The sequence below is a fragment of the Polypterus senegalus genome, chromosome 6 (genome assembly GCF_016835505.1).
Source record: "Polypterus senegalus isolate Bchr_013 chromosome 6, ASM1683550v1, whole genome shotgun sequence".
In the NCBI taxonomy this organism is placed as follows: Eukaryota; Metazoa; Chordata; class Cladistia; order Polypteriformes; family Polypteridae; genus Polypterus; species Polypterus senegalus.
In genome coordinates, this window is record NC_053159.1 from 97,629,232 (window position 1) to 97,653,203 (window position 23,972).

General features: G+C 34.6%; 1 protein-coding gene across 2 annotated transcripts; it reads right to left on the bottom strand.

The window, feature by feature from the left end:
• Positions 1-3,576: 3,576 nt before the first annotated feature.
• LOC120531324 (uroplakin-3b-like) lies at positions 3,577-22,559 on the bottom strand. Of its 2 annotated transcripts, none has more exons than XM_039756621.1 (6): positions 22,396-22,559; positions 12,689-12,853; positions 11,905-12,106; positions 7,782-7,864; positions 6,864-6,993; positions 3,577-5,731 (listed from the first exon to the last, which is right to left on the bottom strand). In XM_039756621.1, exons 1-6 carry the CDS (start codon positions 22,472-22,474, stop codon positions 5,617-5,619), a joined length of 774 nt encoding a protein of 257 aa, XP_039612555.1. In that variant the 5' UTR covers positions 22,475-22,559; the 3' UTR covers positions 3,577-5,616. The 2 variants fall into 2 exon arrangements, with proteins under 2 accessions (XP_039612555.1, XP_039612554.1); XM_039756620.1 differs by having other exon boundaries at positions 3,577-5,734; positions 22,396-22,556.
• Between the last annotated feature and the right edge of the window lie 1,413 nt (positions 22,560-23,972).

Below are 23,972 nucleotides of genomic sequence, written 5' to 3' on the forward strand. Positions count from 1 at the left end.
TGAATGTCTCTGACCAAACAACCAGAAAGACTTCATGAGGGTGACCCAAGGTCCCCATGTCCTCTAATGGGCCCTGAGCTCACTGCCCAGCAGCATGCAGCTCGATTGGCATTCGCCATAGAATACCAGAATTGGCAGATGCACCACTGGTGCCCTGTGCTTTTTACAGATGAGAGCAGGTTCACCCTGAGCACGTGACAGAAGTGAAAGGGTCTGGAGAAGCCATGGAGAACATTATGCTGCCTGTAACATCATTCAGCATGAGCAGTTTGGTGGTGGGTTAATGATTGTCTGGGGAGGCATATCCATGGAGGGTCACACAGACCGCTACAGGCTTGACAAAGGCACCTTGGCTGCCATTAGGTATCAGGATGAAATCCTTGGACCCATTGTCAGACCCTATGCTGGTACAGTGGCTCCTGGTGTACGACAATTCCTGGCCTCATGTGGTGAGAGTATGCAGGCAGTTCCTGGAGGATGAAGGAATTGATACCATTGACTGGCCACCAAACTTTCCTGACCTAAATCCAATAGAACACCTCTGGGACATTATGTTTTGGTCCATCCAATGCCACCAGGTTGCACCTCAGACTGTCCAGGAGCTCAGTGATGCCCTGGTCCAGATCTGGGAGGAGATCCCCCACAACACCATCTGTCATCTCATTAGAAGCATGCACCGATGTTGTTAGGCATGTACTGTATACAAGAACACAGGGGCCATACAAAGTGCTGCGTACAATTTTGAGTTGCTGCAATTAAATTTTGGCAAAATGGACTAGCCTGCAACATAATTTTTTCACTCTGATTTTTGGGGCGTCTTTGAATTCAGGGCTCTGTAGGTTGATCATTTTCATTTCCATCAAACGATGTGGCATCCTTTCGTTCCTAACACATTACCCAGTCTATATCAGTATAGATATCCAGGAAATTTTTTTCCCATTGAGATCTGATGTGTTTTCAAAGTGTTCCTTTAATTTTTTTGAGCAGTTTATATATATATGATTTTTGCAAATATTTACAGTAAGTGCCACACTGATGTAACTGGTCAACTGTAAATTAAAAGTGCCAGCTTTGGAAAGCCTCAAAGTCCAGTAGTCAAGAAGCATGCTTCTGTATTTTTGATTGTAGAAAAAGAGATGGCTGGACATAATTTAAACCAAACCATGACTGATTATAATATTCACTCTTTGGGCAAAATAGTTTACAGTATTTTTAAATTCAATTAATTTCTTTTTTCACTTTCACAGGATCTCCATCACAATGGTTACATATATTTAGCCCATAAAACTAAATTAATTCTGTAGTATCTGTCTATGCTAGCAATCATAATTAGAGAACAAATTACATTTTTGTAATTTACTAAGTCACTGCCTGTCCAAATCAAATGTTAACTCAACATAGAATGAAGAGACATATTGTAATCATATTTCATCATTGAAAATTATTATTATTGAAAAGAAAATGAAAGTTTTAAACAAGATATTTGAAGAAGGTCAGCAATCAAAATTAGAGAACAAGCTGTACTACTTAACTTAATCAGCCATGTCTAGAAATACCAGGCAACACCAATTGACTAGTCAACATTGGTATGCATTTTGCAAGATGGTGAGCCCCTCTAGTGTAAGTGAAACGCTACAACATCAGGGTGTTTAGATGAGGGCTAATGGCATGACCCTCTTAGCTGTTGGAAGAGAAACTGATCATTCCAAGGGTGTAATTTCTGCAATATTGAAGCTGTACAAAGAAACAAAGTCATTCAAGTTCCAAACAAATTTGGTCATCCACACAAGACACGTGCACAAGAAAACAGGATGATACAAAGACTCCGTAGGGAAACAGACAACACAGTTGAAATTACTCAACAGTTCTGAGCTGAACAGGACACTTGTTTGTCTCTACATACAGCGGAGTGTTCCACCATCTGAGAGAACTGGGACTTAAGGTCCACTCCATAGTAGCCTTTCAACAGCAAGAAGAAGAATAATAAAGTTAGACCAGATTTTACTGAGGAGCATGTTGTGTGGACTGAGGAGAACTGGTCCAAAGTTCATTTCAGTAATGAAAGCAAGTTTAATTTAGTTGGTTCAAATAGGAGAAATGTTATGTTCAGTGTCCAAGTGGGAAAAGTGTGAACCCAAAGTGTGTGAAGAAGTCTGTAAAGTTTAGAGGAAGAAGTGATACGGTGTGGTGATGTGCTTAGGAGTCATGTCTCTCAAGCACCTACATGACAAGGTGAACGCTAATGTGTATCCAAACCTACTTCAGCAACATGCAGTTCCATCCCTGCAAGAATCACCCAATCAGCCACCCATTTGTATGCATGACAATGCCACTTGTCACACTGCAAAATGGGTGAAGCAATTCTTAGATGCGGACAATATCAAAGTAATGAAATGGCTAGCCCAGAGTCTTGATCCAAACCCAACTGAGAATCTCTGGAAGACAGTTGGCGACAAAGTTATGGCAAAGAACCCTGCTACAGTTACTGAATTGTGGAAGAAGCTGAAAGACAAGTGGAACAAAATAAAGGCAAAGCAGTGAAAGAAACTGGTCATGTCCTGTTGGTGTAGATATGCCAAAGACATTGTGTGCATGGACCTCTGCACCTCCTACTAAATATTCAAAGATTCAAAGCAGGCTTATTTTACAATACAGTTTTTTTGAATGCCTCTTTTTGCCTTGGTTATTTTTTTAAAACATTCTAGTAGAACATTAATTATACCTACAGCTACTATGCCTTTAAAATTTGAGCAGTGACAGTCATCAATATTTGCTACAATGTCACTATATGACCTGTAAGTAGTGCAAATACATTATGTATTTTATTGTATTATGTTGCACAGTTTTGGCTTTGTGACCATATATTTCACTTAAGAATGAAATACAGTATGTGTAAAACATTATAGTAGCTGTGATATCACTAGTTATTATTTAAAAATGTAAAAGTAAATGAAAAATGCACTTAAGTAATACAAACATCTTAAAACCTAAATACTTAAAACAACAGATTCTAGAATTTGGTTAGGCCATGTGAGCATTCATTTTGATGCTCAAGGTAGGGTGATATGCTATGCTAGCTATAATATGCTATACAGTATTCCTGTTATGGCCTCATAATCTCAGGGATCTGAGTGCAATCCTTCCATACTCTCTGTGTTTAAACTCTTCTTCAGGTACTCCAGTATTCTTATTCATCCCAAAAATGTGCAATCCAGACTAGGTAAGTCTAAATTGGCCTGCTTTTGTGTTTAATTACCAACTTAGTCACTGTCTTTTCATGTGCTTTCTCTAGGTGTCTTCACATATTTCAATGCTGCAGATTTTAAATAACTTAGATAGCATAGGTAAACACAAGAGTGAGTCCTGCATTGGTATACCTTGCATTAAATGCTGCTAGACTCTAGAGCCCCCATAACCCTGCTCTGGAACCACAGAGTTCACAAAAATTATGCTTCAGCTAGAGATATAGTGTTCAATCTGGGTGCACCCTTAAACACTGCATTTTATAATTCCATTATAGTAAAATGCCATTTCCAACTTCATCCAAATCTGTTGAGTGGTGACAATGAAAGAGTCTTTTGCAATTATTCCAGCTTTATTACATTAAATGTATTATACATAGAAATGTTATTATAGACAGCCAGGATGCCTATTGATATATTAAGTTACAATCTTAATAAATATGTTGGAATTATGTACTGCAACACTGTTGAACATATGTCATTAAAAAATGCTAGATGTTAGTCTAGCCCTGTACAATTAATTAGTAATTAAAGAAAACATCTCAATAAGCAGCTTCAAAAGACAAATTTAAGTTTTATTTACTACTAAATAAGAAAGTTAAATACAAAGCCTCTAAGGAAAATAAATCCTACACTAAATAAAAAATTAAACTTATAACAAAACATTTCAGCCATTTAGACTTCATTGGGTGTGTGCCAGAGAGGGCAATTCAGACAAGATATTGTAAAGAGGTCACAGGGAGCTTAGGGAGCCAGAGAATATGACAGGTTGTAACGGCAGAGGGTGTGCGATAGGCAAATATATTGAAAAATGAAGGCTGACATTAAGAGATTAGTCAGTCATTCAGTGTGTGTGATAGAACAAGGAAAAATTTTCTATTTTGCAGTTTTTATTTGATTTGATAGGCATTTGTAAATTTCTATGACAGAACCCAACACAGATGGATGACTATGATTAAGAAATTACAAAATTGGTCACAATTTGCTCCGAACAAACTTTGATCCTGATAATTTAAAAAAGCATATCAGAACTATCTGCAGCCCATTCAGTTGTTTCACTAATGTAAACAAACTGACAATTTCTAGACAATGTACATTAAAGCCGATCATTATATAAGCTATATTAGGATATGGAATGCATTGTTTATATCCTAGCATCATAAGATAGAAAAAATAATAAATGTCTTGCAATATGCACTGCATATGTATAACCAGAAGAAGGCACCGATCAAGGCAGCCGCATTTGTCTGGTTGTTGCTTATGTGTCAGTTGTTTTTGTCTGTTAACTTTGCCTTTTGAAACAAAAATGAGATATGGGTCTTAATGTAATAAAGTGAATCTATATAGCCAAGAAATTAGTGACCCACTACTAAATAAAAGTATATGGAACACTAAAATATGTTTTGTGCCCATTGCTGGAATTTTGAACACCCTTCACACTGATGTTTAGAAGTACTCTTGTCCAAATCATAATGGCCCTTTAGATATATAGCGAGAAGTTGACATAAATAAATGTATGTATGGATATGCAATAGCTAGATATGCAGTCTGTTTTCTCGTTCATACCTATTTTCACTATTTTGCAATGTCAAGATTATGGGTTAAAGTATTGAGTGTGGTCAACATTATGTTCTAATTTTTTAAATGAAGCAAATGTTTCAGTTCCAAAGTGATATACAGAAACAGACAGAACATAACTTTTTAAGAAGAAATTTGGCATGGTGCCTAATACTCTTAAAAGTAGTTTTGGAGACAATCATTTTTACACATTGATGACAGCTTTCTTCTGTGCTTCATAATTAGTCAGTTCTCACATATGGTAAATGCTTGTAGACTTTTCAATATCTTTGATCCTTTTAGTTGGTTAAGAATATTTGAACATATTGAGTTTTTAAATATGAATTGCACTGCACCAGTAACACATTTTGTCATCTGGAGACAAATGCTGCTGTGCTTCAGATATGTTATACAATAGAACCAAAAATGAATTAGAGACAGTTTAAAGAGTGAACTGTTTCACTGAGTATCTTGGATAGCTTTGGAGACACATTGTTCAAGGGAAGGTGGTGCTGCAGAGCAGGTTTAGTCAGACATTTTCATAATTTTAAGATGTTGGATATAAATTTGTTGTTAAAATGAAGCATTGTTTTTTTCCAGCACTTATTAAGCAAGTCCTTTACCCAGCTGCAAGTTTGCATAATATAGGTCATGATGATTTGGCAAAGTTTATGCTGTAGTTCTAAGTTCTCTCATCAGACCTCTTAAAACATGTATCAGGAAGACTTTAGGGATTTGCCAAGTGTTCACAAGAGGTTTAGCTAACTGACAGTTTGAGGCAGGCCAGCATGTGAACAAGAACAGTATTCATCACGTCTTATTGATATAACTTGTTTTCATATGTGGACGAGCGCACATGATGAGTGTCATAACGCTTAATCTTGTAAGGATCCTGGTTAATGGGGTTCTTGGTGAGATTCTGGTCTTCAGTTCTTCTGTAACATAAAGAAAAATATAGTGATTGATCTTGAAAATATTCTTTTATGTGCATAAAAAAAACCAAAGTACAGTAATTGATGCTCTTAAAATAAAGGTGGATGATTTTCTGCCATGCATGCCTTTAAGTTTTTATAATTTATTCTATTCATGTACAGTACAGCATAATTTGTTTTATAGGACTCCAGGTTCCTTTTTATAAAATTAGAATGCTGTTAGTGAAATACTTTGCTCAGGGAGACAAGGGAAATTTTGTCTCTTTATTTTTTGATTAAACCTTAATTAGTATACCAAATTGCACTGTATAGAACCCCAGATGGAAATCTTTGAAACAATCTTCTATTTGTATGCCAATTTTATAATGACCACTATCCCTTTAACTTTGAATAAACAGTTTACCTTATGTCACATTTTTACACATTTACACTTAGTTATACTTGCCCAGTTTAGAATATATACATTTATTCTGCCTACCCAAGCATTAGGGGAAATGGGGTATCCAAAGAAAACTCATATAAACATTACCCAGAGAAGTCAAAAGGATAAAGTCAAGGCTATTAATCTATTTTTGGAAAAAGAATAAGAGCAGTGGTTATTTTTATCACTTTGGAGATAAGGTGCCTATGTAAATTAGTCTTTAAGAAATGGTTTTTAATTTTGGCCAAATTATGACATATTAACTTTCATTATTAATGTTTTTTATGTAAAATCATTGTTACCCCCTTTCTGATAGTATGAATTGGCTTACCCTAATACTGTATAATTTCCTTCATATTTTATATGCTTCATACTTGTTAACAAAACAAAACAATGTGTTTCTCCTTCTAATGCTGGCCTGGTTGAAAGATCTTCATTACTGTACTGAATAACACAGCTCAAATTTGAGAACTCTCTATGTAAGTATATACTTTTCTGTTTTTACCTTTTAAGAACAGCATATAAACGATAAATCCTGAATGTATGTAATTATTCAAAAGAATAATTTTAAAGGTTAAACCAATATTGTAATGCATCTTAAAAACTCAACACTCATACAATATAGCACTCTTCCAGTGCCCAACATTAGCACAGTATGTTCTTTATGCACTTATCTAAAATAAACAGCAAACAAAAATATATGAGACTAACAAGGTTGAGCAGAACATGATCAGGAGCAGTAAGAGCAGAATTGCCGTCAGAGTGGAGAGGATAGCTGTGATGACTACCATTCCTGCAGACCGCTTTCCAAACCATGTGTCTATAGTTGCAGGATCTTTTGCTGTAGAGGATTAGAACCAGAAACATAACAAAGTAAGTCATAAAAATGGTTTCTACAAATGCTATATCAATCTGTCTTATTTTTCTGAATATCAGGTAATGGTAGAATTCTGCTTCCTTTCAGATATAGTTTCAATTTTTGCTTCTTTAGTAAAACATATCTTTCACTTTTGATGTTTCTGGCCTAAATACTGGTAAATGTAACAAAAAAAAACATTCCTTGGGTTTAATTAAAAAAGAGCTAAATAGACCTCCACTTGATATTCAAAATCAGTGATTCCCAACAAGCGATAAATTTTGTCACAAAGATCTTGATTAGTTACCAACTGCTCCAAGAACAATCTAAATCATATGCAAAAAGTAAGACCAAGCATCTCACTAATTAATATGCTTTCATATGCTGTTTGTGTTCTGATATACTGGTATCTGCCCATCATTAGTTGCTTTTAAATAAATGAAACTGCATTACAGTATTATTATGTGACCTTAAAATAATGTTAAAAACAATATCTTAAAATTTTGCCTTTATTGAGCGCTGTATTATGTTAGAAGTATAAACTCAAATTACTGAACAAACACGGTGGGAGTAAATTTACTTTCAAAACCTTGACAGTAAACAGGGTGAAAAAGGTTGGAAGCCCCTACTGTAAATGGTAAATCCATTCAAATTTTATTATTGTTTTGCCATAGTGAGTAAAATTTCCAATGTAATGGCTACTACTGTACACACTCTTTACTAACAAATAGATGTATTTAAATCAGCAAAGAAAGATAATAAAAGGTGCTTACGTGATAGAAGATTGATGTTTGATGACCATGGTGTCTCACTGACAACATTATTGATGATTGGGTTTACAACAAAATATTTCACACTATAATGGGGAGAAAACAAGAGACCAAGTAAATTACTTTAACTTTTCATTCTTTCGGTAAGGTGAATTACAACATTAGAACAATTTTGACGAGAATAGACTATTCAGCCCAGCAACCCGGGGAATCCTATTCACTTAGATTCTCCAAAATAACATTTCAGGATCTACCTTATGTAAATTAGACTCCATGAACATGGATGGCAATAGACTTATGTCTAATTGATAATAGTTTTGATGATAGTTTCTTGTAGCTATGGAAAGATTAACCAGTCTTGCGTTTGTTCTGTCGGGTTTAAGCTCTTAACTTGTGATAATCATTTTTGTAACCTTGTCCTGTAGCACCTGATTCAAAACCATTCCCCAGACTGATGTTCATTTGATTATGATGACCTCTTTAATAAGTTGCTTTGGATAAAAGCATCTTCTAAGTGAATAAATGCAAATATAAATGCAAAAGAGCAGATGTTACACATTTATTCTCTCATATAGTATAATATTAAGGCTGAGCATTTTTCTACCATAGAAACTCAGCTTAACCAAAAAATAAACTAAACAGATTAGTTTCATTTAATGCACAGTAGCTCCAGGGCTGATAGGCTCTCAGTGCAGATTATGTGTCACAGAAGCTACAGTGCAATGCAATGTTTAGACAAAAAATAGCTATTTCATCAATATTTTTATAAAATGGCAATTTTAAAATAAAGGATTTTTTTCTCCACAGATTCCACAAACAAGTGGAACTTTGTTGCACTCCAATTTATCAGCATTTTATTAGTTCATTAATGATGTAATAAAAAGACACTTTACAAAAACAACCTTCTGTTCATATATTGACCGTGCACACACACCCACCCACATTAAGCCAATTTAGATCTACAAATAAACTTAACATGCAAATCTTTGGAATGTGAGAAGTAAACTGGAGTATCATGTAAGCACTGTAAGAATACATAAACTCTACACAAAGAGTGACTGCTCCATCATTAATTCAAGCGCAGTCTCCTGAAGCTGTCAGGCAGTAATGCTGATTCCTGTAACATGATTGTGCTTCATTTTTAGGTTTTCCTACTGTTACAAATTTTACTCCATGTATCCTTGGGCTGTTTACTATATTTTTAAATATGACTATTTCAAATATATGTTTAGTTTTATTATAAATTATCCTTACAGTATCATAAAAATAATTATTTGTTTTGAAAATGCTGCAATGCCATTTTGTTTTGGTTATGGATATTGCCATTTAGGGCATTTGTGTTATTGTATACCTTCATGGGTGGCTTGAACTCTTCCAGGCATTTGTGCAATGATATAATTGATGATAAGCGTTCTTCATAGATCAATTGATGTCAAATTTTGTAGATATATTTTAAAAAGTGTTGTTGTGTTTTTTTAGAACTTTCTGGAAAATTACTTTGCTATTTTATTTCATTACTTCAATTTTGAGAAACGATAAGTTAAAACCAGAAAAACTAGCCTATGTATGTTTTGTTGGTCTACATTTCTTCTGACCTGGCATTAAGTACCCTTGTGGCTTGCCATTTCTCCATCTTAGCAGTATAGTAATTATTTCTAAATACATACATTTTCTGCATGCTGAAGATTATTTCATTAACCAAACTGGGCATAATTTAATTTCATTCTTTATAAAGTCATGCTTCTAACAATTTAATTTATTTCATGTTATTATTTTAGGTGGATTTAAAAACATAAGTTAAAGGCACTATAATAAATCAAATGGTGTTATGCTAGAGACCATTTCCAAACACATTAAAACTGTTGCTTAAATTAAAATGACTCCTCACCCTATGTAAGAGATCACTTATGGAGAGGTGTAAAGTCTATTTCACTTCATGTGTTATAGATCAAACTTCACGTGTTATGTTGCTGGGCACATAGAGGTAGCCTAGCTAGTACTCTATTTACTCTGACACTTTGTTACCTTTGTAAAAGTCTCAAATGTTTTTCTGATTTTTTTATATGCATCTAATATTTTGCCTTATTTTTTAGACACTTTTTTATGTAATGACTTCTATGGCACCTTTGCTTTTGCTTTGCTCAAATTTTGCATTCATTTTGAATTCCTTTTTTGGTTACTGCTATTTGGATTTATGACATTAAACAATACATTTTTAAAGGTTGCCATGTCTTTCATTTTGACACTTTTAATCTTTACTCTTATAAGTGCATGTGCTACCTTCATCTTACTCTTTATCCTCATAGAGTAGCTTTCTTTCTGGAAGAACAACCATCTTTGAAGTCATGCTGCTTACAGCTAGCAGTTTTAGATGAAATCTGCTTAACAATGTATCTTGCACCTCAATTGCCTTACTCATTCCTATACATATCAATTTGTAGATTTGTGTCAAAAATTATATTGTCTATTTTCACTCGGGTTCAAGACATGCTTGACTTTTATTATTAAAAATGAGGCACACCGGTAACATTGTATACAGCATCACCTTTTAAGAAATAGTACAACTGCTTTGCAGATTTTTTGGATGGTGCATGAGTCACAGTGTGACAGGGTATGTATTTTATCCATGGTTAATCCAGATCACATTAAAAGTGTGCTCAGGTGAGTTTACTGAAAATATTGTAACACTAAGAACAAGCTAAACTTAATTTTAACATTGATCATTAATTTACAAGAACTTCCCAAAACCCTTTGTAACTAAAGTAGAGCTGTAAATTCCAGCACACTACCCGATCTACTAATTAATTGCTAAGTGCACAGATTAAATTCATTGTCATGGTAGTTAATATTAATACATTTCATTCAAATAGTGTCTTTTCTATTTACAAAGCTCTTCACAAGTATTCCAAAGGATATAAGATGTAATCAAAGCATAGAAAACGATCAAATAAATTAACAGTGGATACAAACTTGTATCGACATTAAAAATCAAATAAAAGATAACTATATAAAACACAAAGTTCCAGAGCTAGGATAAGAAACATTAAACAATTTTCTTTTATAATATTTGATATAGTTTTCAAGAATTGTTGTAATGTATATGCAAGATTATATTACATTCTGTAGATAAATCGTTATATTCTTAAAAAGTTCTGAACAATCCCAGTTCTAAGGTTACAGCTAATTTTACTTTGACACAGCTGTTTTCTGAATTGCAATTGATTGTACAGAGAAATTAGTAGAAAGAAGAGGGGAGGTTAACAAGTATGTTTAGTATGTTCATAGTATATGCAAAAATAGGTACTGTTTGTACTACTGAAGTGGCGCTCGCGCTGGACATAGAGGGTGATCCCTCCAGGTCACTAAATTATAAATACAGAGGGTCAGTTTCTCCATTGTGAATGGTGAGAGTTTCTCTCCTGCTGTTCCCACCAGTCCCTTTCATTCTTTTCTCAAAGGTATCTTGCGAGAAGATCGGTGAGGCCTTTTTGCGCAGACTTTTGTTAAGTCCCTTCTCACTCATGTAAAATCTTTGATAAAACTTGCCCATTATATTAGCATTCTACATTTTCAGAAAATTCTAACTTTGTGTCATTTATTTATCTTTAATCTGATGTTTAATGTCTGATATTAAATAGTACTGTATCATTTATCTGACCTTTTTCTGTGCTGATGATCCTTTTTAATAGTACAGAGCTTTGCAAATGGGAACAAGCTATATAAAAAAAATATAGTATCATTATCAATGTTACTATCATTACTATTACTCATCATAACGTAAATTTAATGTGCTGTGTTTAATGACCACTGTCTACTGCGAAGGTAGGTGCAAGAGTTATCCAGTTTAAGAAGGACTCAGTGATTAACAAGTAGGTCAGTGAGCATGAAGATTACAGGGATTTAAACTACTACTTTAGTTAGGATACTTTGGGAAATATCCCAGTTAATTATTCATGTTAGAAACAATTTCAGTGCTACTTTCTTTCTTCTTCACCCCTGTAACAAAATTCAGCTATGCATTCTGTGAAATATTTTACAGATTTAATTAATAACATTGCATTTGGATGTTAAACAATGTGTCCATACAAATTACTGTATATTTTTTCCCTCAAAACCCTTTCCTTACTTTACTGTAGAGCCTATAGGAAGAGGTCCATTGCATGTGTTGCTTACGCAGTCAACATTATGTCCAACTTTAACCACTCTTTGACCATTATTTGTCTGGGGACAAGCATAGGCAGACTGGTTTCCCACATAAAAAATGTCAAGATTTGAGGTCATCATAGTAACTGACTGGGTTGTTTTTTCACTGTCATACAAGTTTCTTTCTGTTAATAAAAAGAAGAACTTGTTAGAACACCAAGAATGAACAAACAAACAAAAAAAAAACCTACTTGTAACTCTGCATGAATGTATCCACTTTAAAACATGTATAACTCAGTTATAGAGTTGATTAATCTGGACAGAATGACAGAACTCATATCCGAATGGGGCACTGAGACATACCTTCACACACATCTTCCTTCACACCAGGACAATTTAAAGAGTCCAATTAACTTAACATATGGGTTTAGAAAGTAGGAAGAAAGCTGGATTACTTAAAGAACAAACCATGAGGAGACCATACAAACCGCACAAAGACACTGACAAGTCTGGTATTCAAAACTAGTCTCCTTGGACTATGAGTCAGTAATACGAATGATTTTACAACCATAATGATGAGTAAAATGTATCATCTTAAACTAAATAGCTTTGCTCACATTAGCCCTTTTCAATATTGTTATATAGTAGAAGATAGTCAGGATAGTCAAGATTAATGAAAATTAAAAGGTACTGACATAAACTTTAAATGTGCGTCATCACACATAATTGTCTAGTTTTCAAAGCATTCAGTATCAGATGGTACTCACCTGCTGCATTTTTGGCCACTACCAGCCAAACCTCACATGTTGAGGTGCACCCCAGAGACTGAAAATCGAAGAAACATACAGGCTGTGCAAGTGTGAAGGTTGTTGCAGTAATTCGCCCTGCAACATTAGAGCCTGTGACTTCTGGAATGTGGGCAGATGTAGAAACTGTAAATGCAAAAAAATAGCTAATGATGAAATAGGCACCTTTCAAATCATAATTTTTATAGACATACATTTGTCAAAGTGTCTGTTCTGTTTACAGCAATGCATGCTTTACTGAGGCTCAGCATAAGTTCTTTCAAAAAGGATATTGCAAAGTATTTTGTACACATTACCTACTTTCCTTTCTTTAAACAATCCTGCTTTGGTAGAAGAGCTATAGTCCTGTTTGTAAAAACAACCAGGTAGGGCATGCAAGTACACAAACTTGGGCAGGTATTGATGTGGACGATACTCTAAAGCACATACATGTACTTCACAATTGACTACCCATAGATAATCTCTGCAGCTCTAGTAAATTTACTATTCATAGTGAGTCACTTGTACATTAAGATATTCCTGAGGAAACCAAATATCTTGCTATATTATTATAATAATAATTAGTGTTACCCATTAGATATTATTCTATTAATCTATCCATGAACTTGTTTATTCCATTTCAGGGTTATAAGAGATGGATCACAGCCCAAAAGGTTCATTGTCAGGTAATAAAAAACCATGGGAATAACACCTGTGCATCACAGGATGTACTATTATTATTATTATTTAGCCAAAATGATTGACAAGGTGAGGACATTTAAAACAAAATTTACATACAGTACTGGCAGGATTAGTAATTTGCTCAGAGTCACACATTGAGCAAGTTGCGCTGATTAACTGGAAACTATTGCTTTAAAATCATTGCACTGCACAGATACAGCAGAACAGCATAAACATTTGAGTATTTTAGCAAATGAAGTGCTTATGGATATACTTCTTGAATAAATGTAGAAATTTACTTCAAGCAATACATTAAGAATTGGTTGTCCAAAATATGGGCTGTCTTTCTTTTTTTATTGTGAAATATAGTTTGGATTTTTGACTTGTGATGTTCTCCTCATTTCACTGCTCGCTTCACGGTTCAACATCTTCATACTTGTACTATGGCTTCAAATTTCACTCATATACTGGTGAGCCCTACGTCGAAGTGAACATTAGGGATAGACGATACTACTACTTTTGAAACTGATCCAGATAAAAGTATTCTATGTGTCAATATTCTCGATACCAATGCCAAGTAGTTTGTAAGAGGATAGAAATTTGTTTTGGAATGATGATAGTGTTTTATAACAGCTAATTTTAATCGGTCAGCCTGTATTTAAATAAATTAATATCACAACACATCATCAAGGTCACTATAACATATATATTACAAATATATATTAATAGAATGAACATGTCATGCCATTTTTTTTGCCGAAGCCTATCCCAGCTACCATTGGGCACAAGGCAGGAGGAAACCCTGGGTAGGTCTCCCATCCATTGCAGGGCAGACACAACAAATACACACCACAGCCAATGTAACATTGTCAATTCATCTAAAGTGCACATCTTTGGACTGTGGGAGGAAATCTACTCAAGCACAGGGAGAACATGCAAATATGTCTCCTTACTGCAAGGCAGCAGCATTACCGCTGCACCACCATGCTACCCAGAATGAACATACAAATGAATAAAGATAATATGAACTTTTTTCATAAAGATTTATTTATTTGTTTAATACATGTAAAACAGGCAATCACTTCATGAAAGTACTTAAACTTGATCCCCTTAGAACACTAATATTTGTAAAAAATAATATTCCCACATTTGCATTTTCTATTATATTCTGCCCTTCTATTTTATCAAGAAAGACTTTGTCATATTAGCTTTATATTTAACTTTTAAATTTGTATTCAGAAAAAGTAACATTGACATTTTTACAAATTGGGTGCAAAGCAGGAACATTCCCTGGACAAGGCAACAGCCCGTCACAGGATGAACACACGCACATACACATCAGGGTCCAATTTAACATTGTCAGTCCACCTAAACTGCATGTCTTCGGACTGCAAAATAACTAAAATTTTTATTAACATTTACTCTGACACATAATTTTTTGGGCAGAAAAATCTAATTTTAGTGAAAGTTTTCATCTTCAGATTAGGCATAGCTATTAAGTATTTTGCATAGTGTTAGAATATTTAATATTATTCTTTCATGAATATTGGTTATACTGTCCACTTCATTTTATTGAGAAAGAAAAACAAAACGGACAGAACCTGAGACAATATGCTATAACAGTGATGCTTTATGTGTCTTCCATTAGGCCAACCAAGGGTTTTATGTTTCATAAGTAATGAGTGGTAAAAAGCAAAATGTTAAAATCGGCTAAAAAGTCTTGATTAAACCCATTTAACATAACCCTTCTAGCAGCACAATTAGCTGGATAACATGTCTGTACCTCTTTGCAGCTAAATCTTTGTGCTTCAGATTTGCATCTTTTTGATGTTTTACACACACCTGTCACTTCATCAGCATCTGTGCTTTATAGATGTTTAAATAGGCTGCTTATTTACAACTGAACTGCTCCTCTTCCTCACAAATACTGCATTGTGTGGTTGTATTCTTTTCCACCTGTGAAAAGTAGCATCATACAATGCTATACTTTCGGTCTGCCATTGCTGTACACAGTTTGTGCTTGTGCAAGGGGTGTGGGTTTATGGCAATCATGCATCAAAGTGCATCTGCTCATTTCAGTACGTGTAAGCTGAAAGTGTGTTACTACATTCTATGCCACTGTAAGAATCTTGGTACTATACAATATCTTACAAAAAAAAAGTAAACAATATTTTTAACTGTACTCAATACCAAATGAGTACAGTTTGAGCATCAAAGTATCGATTACTGTGGTATTGATCTGCCCATCCCTAATGAACATCCTTCCTGCCTGTACAGAGGATTACGAAGAAGTTATCTGATTCTACCAGATACATTTTTTAACTAAACTCTGAGCAATACACAACTATTTCTTGTTGGATCTCAAAACCAAATCAACAGGCTACACTACTTCTTATTATATATTGGAGACTACTTAATCATCCCATCATGTCTGTAAAATGCCTTGGTGTTATGCTTGACATTTGTCAAAATTTGGATTTACTGTAGATATCTCTGTTGCAGCCAAGACATTTACCACTTGAATAACAGTGCATCATCTGTCACTACATCCTTCATCATGACATTACATGATTTCATTTGGATTACTGTAAGGATCTGTCTAATGGCCTTTCTATAACATACCATAAACAGTTCAAGTGTAGCAGTTAAATTCCTGATTTAGACCCAGTAACTAAACTTCACTTTATTTAGCTTAACTTTAGTATCTTTTTTTTCAAATACTGGATTATTTCTGAAAATCTGCTACTGACAAAACAGCCAACACCAACATTTCATAATCCTATGAGAAAATGAGGACCTAACACCATTCTTATTGCTGTCCTAAAGTTTGCCTTTAAAACTCTCAACTAAACTTTATTTTTGTTTTATTGCTTTTACATTATGGAATTATTCATTCATTCTCTGAACTGACTTATTCTGTTGTAAAATCATTAGGAGTCAAAACTGAAATGGGTTACATATAAACAACCCAGAAAGCAACACAATGTAATAATCTCAGAACTACACAATCCATTTCAGAGTTTCAGAAGTCCATAATCTATCCTGGTAGTCCATAATCTATCCTGGCAGGAGCCAACAATGGACAGGGTAGCATATCATATTAATGTAATATTCAGATTGTTAATAACACAAAGAGTTGTGGGAATCTGGAAGAAACTTCCAAGACATATAGTTGAAGCAGAAACTTAACCTTTAATAAGTCTCTGGATTTAATATTGGGTCTGTTTAGTTATTAGCTAAACATATTAGTTTGAGGGGCTGAATGGTCTTCTCTCATTTGTCAAATTTCTCACATTCTTATGACACTGTGGCTCAAATGTTAGGATTGCCATTTCAGAGCTCTTATGCTCAAAGTTTAATTCCTGGCTGAAGTTCCTTCTGTGTGGAGCCTCTAATTTCTACCATTGTCACATAGCATTCCTCTAATATCCCAAGGACAGTCATACAGTAGATAGACTACTGTGTCGATATTCTGTTTGTCTCAGTGTGTGCTTGTGTTTGTGTGTGTGATTGTGTGTATACAGTATGTGTGTGCCTTGTGTTACTTGCATCCAGTAATGGACTGGGATAGGTCTTATTGCTGCTGGGTTAGGTTCCAGGTTTCCTATTCCCTTTAATTAGATTAAGAAGATGTTAAAATTGATGAATTGTTAATAGCTTTTATACAACTAGTAGCAGTGACAATGGAATGTTCACTCATTATTATAACATAGGCACACAAAGAACCACTGGCCATCTTTCTTTCTTAGAAAAATCAAGATGAATGTCAGACTGGTAATATCTTTATTGGACAGGCCAAGCTGGTCATTTATAAATCCAGAAAAGAGCAAGTGAAATCAAATAAGCAATGTGACATGATGAGAATATTTCATGGACTTATAAAAGCTAGGGTGTATTTGGAATCTACATTCTACAGAGTGACTGCAAATGTGAATTCTTTTGAGCAAAAATGGTGTGTTCATGTGTAAGCCTGATCATAAAGATTCTTCTTATTTAACATCAAGTATGAATTAAATATTGTTTTCTTTTTGGGGTGAGCTGGGGTTTTCTTTGTTTGCTTTACTTTCGAGATTGTAATATATATTATATATATATATATATATATATATATATATATATATATATATATATATATATATATATATACATAGAGAGAGAGAGAGAGTAATATAATATATATGTATATTGTAATATATATATTTCAAAATTCTACTTTTTCTTTATTTCAGGTGGATGGCTGAAATGTTAAGACCTGTTGACTTTACCTTTTTTCTGTTTGCCATGGAGACTCTAGCATTTTTTCTAATACACAGTTTGTAATTCTACAGACTTTTGACTGATTTTGTTCTGCACAGCTGAATTCATGCATGGTTGTATACATTGACAGGGCTGCTTGGTGGTCTGATGGGCTTTGCCAGATAATTGAGCTGCTACCAAAATTTTTATCATAGAATGTGGAATTACTAATTACTTTAAAACCTGTCAAGTACTAAGAACACAAGATAATATGAAAAAGATAACTTGCTGTGCTGCATAAAAAAGCTACATCACAGAGAAACATAAATGCCTGCTTTCAGACCTCATTAGTCTCTGCTATTATCCCTGCTACCTGCATCACCTGCATGCTTATCTAACAGGTGTTCTTAAAATCTATTGGTTGGTTATTTTAAATTCTTGAGAGTGTATCTTGACAGCTGGATCCTTTTGACTTATTTAATAAAAGTAATGAAACACAAGATTCAAACATATTTCCAAGATTAGCTACTGGCAAAGTGATTTTGTGTATGTTACTGATTTTAGATTTATAGTGTCGCTTTTGTCCATTGTGCAGAGTATAGTGAAATCCTTACCTGCATGTTCTAACCAACATGCAAGAAGTTGCCACTCTCCAGCACAATGATTAGTAAGTATAGCTTGCCTTACCTCAAAACTTCTCACTTCCTTATTAATCTTGCAAGGAGGTCCTTTACAACTGGTTCTATTATACCTTCATTTAGTGTTTTGGAATTCTAGTTTGAGGGTTTATTCTTCAGTTCACAGGAGAGAGACCTAATTTCAGTTGGATGCGATAATATAAATAATTTTTAGTCAGAGATGTGCTGAAATCAAATAATTAATAATACATTTTGGGCAAAGAAACACGTTTGAATAACTTGTGTAGACTATGCTTACTGACATTATAGCAATTTTGAGTTAGTACCTTGGTAGTATGAATGAATTTCTAAATGTGCAAATGTAAATGTTCTTTGTTGCCATAATGACATTGATGAAATTACAAAGAGTATACTTTCAAGGTTTATTTATTTTTCCTTATTGTGAGCACATTTAATATAAAGGTTTGAAGAAACTGGTGAATGAAGTTATTTTATAATGTCTTCACACAGCATATGAAAAGTATAACACAAATCATCTAATATATAAATCTCAATGTGTATGTGTTGTTCTTCTACAATTCCACACCCTTGATCCAATCTCAGCACCATTTGGCACACAAACCCCACTTTGTCAGGAGAAGACTTCTGTTGTTTTTTTTCCCTTTTTACTACAGTGAATTGTAAGGACAGTGCCACCTGGTGGTTCACTTCAAGTGGAACATTAGAACAGATGGAAGGCTGACTAGCAGACAAAGGATCAGAACATAAAGTTACTTACCAGGACAATGCCACGTGCTGATGCTAGTATTGTATACAATGTGTTGTTGCAAGGTTGAAAATAAGAGAAAACAATTAATACTTGCATTGTAAAATATTTAGTGTTGTAAAATGCACAGCAATAATAATCAGTCGTATTTTCTCATGGTCCTTAGTCAACAGTGCGTTCAATTTTCAGTCAATGCAGTTATAATTCATCCATTCATCTTTGTGCCAGCTTATCAAATTAATAGGGCCATTACATTTTCTGCAAGAAATTCTGACTTTCTAGTTTCTCAAACAAATTGTTATTTTTGTTGTATTCAATGGTGTTTCTGGCATGAAAATTCTGTAGTTGTCACATGGACCTGGGTGGGGGGGCGTGGGGGAGAGTGAGACAGAGAGAGAAACATGGCAAGAAGGTTGTAATCCCTTTTCAAAAAGATGTGAAGAATGAGAGAGAGTGTGTGTGTATATATTAAGAATTCAAGACAGAGAGAGGGATAGATGATCAAGCACTTAAAGAGCAGGACTTCTTAGACCTACTCCTCTGCTTAAATCCATTGGTCTGGGTATGTCTGTCAGCTGGTCCTGGCTTAAATCGACTCATCAAGTCAGAGTAAATGACCGCAAACAAGATATTCTCTAACCCAAAGTACGCAGTATAAAATGGAACCAAGGGCATGAACGTGTGGGCAGTGGATAACGCAGCAGGGGCAAAAAACATCTATTTGATTTATGTTAATTGTCAGATATCAATCATTTGAGCTGATTTTGTCCCTCTTAACCTTACATAGATTGTGAATGTATCAAGTCATGCTAAACTGCAAGAAAGACTGCCAAATTCACCGCCATACCACAAAATTTAAAAAAATTAAAAAATGGCTTATGGTTTAATTACCTAGCTATTTCCAGCCTCCACACCACTTTGCAGTTTCTTGCTTTGCCACTATGTGGCATAGAAAAGATAATTAGAGCTGGATGGTACAAACTAAGAAGACTGAAACAACAGCAGCACTGTCAGAAGGACAGAGATGGCCACCAGTAAACCTTGTTTGATGATGCATGGGCAGTCCTAGTTTCACACTGTAATAAAATGTCAACCAAATCATGCCATAAAAAAATAAAACTCACACAAAAGGAAATCTATCAACATTGTCATACAGTACAACCATGAAAGGACAGTTTTCAAGGATATCTCAACATCAACATCAAATACTCAACACTGAAAGAGGACAAAATGAATATTCATAAATTTTCATTTTTTTGCTCAACTGGCAAAGTGCTAAGTCATATTGTAAGTATTTAACATGATTCATGATAACGAAGACAATTACTGCAAAATAGCTTGATATAGAAGTTCACACAACTTTGAAAATGCGTCACAAATGGGTCACTTAGGAAAGGACACTAACCTTTTGTCTCAAAGACGGAACTTAAAAATTCAGACTGCACATGCATACGCATTAGCAAAGTATGAACGGACCACTGCATGGTCCAAGGGACTGCTCAAGCAACTTAGAAATAGGCTAGCTGAGCTGGGTCCAAAGAAAATTTTACATAATGAAAAAAGAAATATTTATCTAAATAGGAAATTGCACTGAGCATATCATGACAAATGGGAAAAATATAATTATGACAATTAAGTTGCTATAAATATTTTAACAATATGTTAAATTATTGAGGTGAGTTTACTACTTACTTAATTTGTAAACAGAAATGTCATCTACTGTGAATGAGAGACAGTGCCTCAACTGCCCATAATGCACAGACACCACCAATTACATTTGTACATTGTTGTTAATATAACTCAATGTATAATTCAGATAAGGCTGTTTTACACTTTTTGAAAGTTTCTATTAAAGCATGTGTCAATATGTACAAAGACTTGAGGCCTAATTTGCATTCAGCCTACAATTTTTATCTAATATAAATATTATTTTTTTTCCTGTCATTTGGAATTTTAAATTAATGATTGCTCTGGGTGACATAGTGAAACAGTTATTATGGGTAGGTATTGCCTTACTCCAGTATCCTGAATTTGAATCCCACCCCCATGGAGCTGTCTGCATGGAGTTTCAACACTTTCCCCATATCTGTGACAGGCTTCATCCATGTACAATGGTTTTCCTCCCATGTCACCAATATGCTTGTTAGATTAACTGTAAATTCTAAATTGGCCTTGTGTGGGTGTATCCATGGGAAATGAATATTTCTCTAAATTTGTTTCCTTCCTTCTATACCATGCTGCCAGCACAGGCTCTGGCCTGCCTGTGAACATTAACTGAATAAGGCATGTTAGAAAATGTTTTGTTATTTTGATATGACTATGAAAATAGTGCAATTAAGAAATTAACAGTACTTTTGCTATGTATCTATTGTGATTTTATCATTCCACAGCTAAGGGCTGCAGGCATTGCCTACCTTTGCTAGTGAAAAAAAATCTTAAATCTCAAAAGTTAAACTGCTTATCCTACTTTTTTACTGGTAACTTTTTTCTTTTTTCTTACCACATGTTTGTAAAGTGAAACAAACAAATTTGGAAAATAACATTTATGTATGGAAAATTAGATACTTTCGAAGTTGTTGAGTAATTTTGGAAGTAATGAGTTAAAACTGTTGGCAGACGATACAAAATAATTACTGAGGCGTGTTTCAGTGACACTTAAAGCACCCAACCCAGACTGGTTGGGTGTGATGCTTTCTTAAAATTTAGGCGTACTTTGTAACTACAAAATGAAAAATTCATTTGGGAGTATAAATGTTAGAATTATGCACATGAGCATGAAAAAAATTCTGTTTTGTTATAAAACAAGAATTTATCATCATTTACAACCCCTAAATGTCACTTCACATTTGTCATTGCAAGACCATTTTTCATTTGCCATGTCCAGCAGCAGGCAAAACATACCTATAGATCTTAAATCACACACTTGTGTGATCTGTTTTTAAAAGTTACTGTATAGTTTACTCTTTTAAATAGCATAATTTACATTAAAAATGACTGAAACTATTTTTGTCCTATATCGACTTTTGCCTGGAGTACATTATCCCAATGAGCTATCGCCACGCAAAGTTAACGCATCCTACAGCACTGCACAGCGAATTGTATGCAATTATATTGAGAACAAGAGATTCTTTTCAAAAATATTGCTGCCCCCCGTTACTAACTTGCTTTTAATTCAATAATCGATGGAATATAAAAAATGCAATCAAGTAAGACCTGATTTCTTTTCCAAGTCAGTGGAATAAATTATCATTTAAAACAGGATTTTAAGTTTGGTTTCATATAAACAAATTCGTCAACATGAAACTGTGTTCCTTAAACACCTTACCAACAATTTTGCGAATGAAAAACGAAATGAAACATTTGCTTACTTTGTGCTGTGACGAGGCCCACAGACAGTAGGGCTAGGAGGGTCCAAACGAACAGATCCATGTGCGAAATCGAGTGCATAGAGTAGTCACTACGCGTTAATACCTTAGCAGAAAAATGATCATCGAAACGGCAGGCGCATCTGAAGAAGCGGACCTGCCCAGGTGCTTGCGCAGTTCGTTACATCAATAGTCCGTCACACCCCTTAGAGACGCACCTGTCTTCAGTCCACCGCCCCCAAACTCTGCACGCACGGACTCCACCCATGTTGCTCTGTTCACATTGCTAAAGCCCCTTCGTCACAATCCTGCCTGGAGCACTCTATATTACCTATGCATATGCTGAACCATTTCATTGTATGTTTCAGAAAATTTACCTCTGGATACATTCGATTCCCCTTCAGCATCTCTAACATTGTTATTATTCTTTTAAATTCAACTTTTATTTAAACAATCAAAGATACTCAACAGTGTATTTGGCACTGAAGTTAAAATCTCTTAGCTCTGCGTGGGTTTTGTTCACGCTCCCGTTGTTTATAAGGCTTTTCTCCGCGTACTTGTGTTTTCATGTATGTTAAAACCACTTGGGTTAATTTGCATCCCTGCACTGATCATAAATGTGTTATTTGCACCCGATACCGCTAGGAAAGATTCACAATCTCCTCACTCTTAAAATGGAACACAAATAATCTTTAAACTGTTTAAGTTGTTTTTCTATTTTTTAATCCATATTTATATATAACCTTTGCATTAAATAACTTTATTTTATGTAACTCAAAACATCCGGTATTCTTAGAACTTAACATTAGGGTTAGTTGTATTATGTGAAAAATATTAAGACATCTTTTTTGTTTTGGGTTATCTTCCAAACATTTTACAGTTCGCGTTCTACAATACACAACATATTTAAGTAACCATACTTCGAGCGTAGTTTAATATACTTGAAGCAATAGTGAGGCTGATGCAGTTGCTAGATTATTATGGTAAAAGTTGAGAATATAGTATTTCTAAACATGTAACATGACCTTAACAAACGGATTAGATTTAAAAACTTACAAAGCAGCAATGACACCCCTAGAACACAGGCCACCTGCCGCACCTTTTACTATATTAAAAAGTGCTTATCAACAAAGGGCTAAAGCGTATTATTATTATTATTTTTGCTTATTCTGTGTAGATTTTTTAGAATGTAAGTACCTCTGACGATTTTGTGCATAATGACTATAAAAATGAACGATTTAATTAAGAAAGTTACATTTACAGTACATAGGCTACATCCAATTTTAAAATCTATTTTTTTCAGTGCATTAAGTGGAAACAAAAATTGCCGGTTCTCTGTTTTTGTCGGCTTCTTGGTCCTCTTCCTGATGCATTCCAATTTTTATTCACAAAATCTTAATCGAAATGGGTGGTGAGTTTTGGTCTCTCTCAGAGTTTTAGATTGTGATTATACACGTACATCAGATCGGAGAGCTGGTGGACAGTGGCGTAGGAAGGCGGGTGTGGTGGGTGCGGCCCACACCGGGTACCAGCTCTGAGGAGCTGACAAAAAATTGCCTGTTTTGTATTAATGCGCCTTT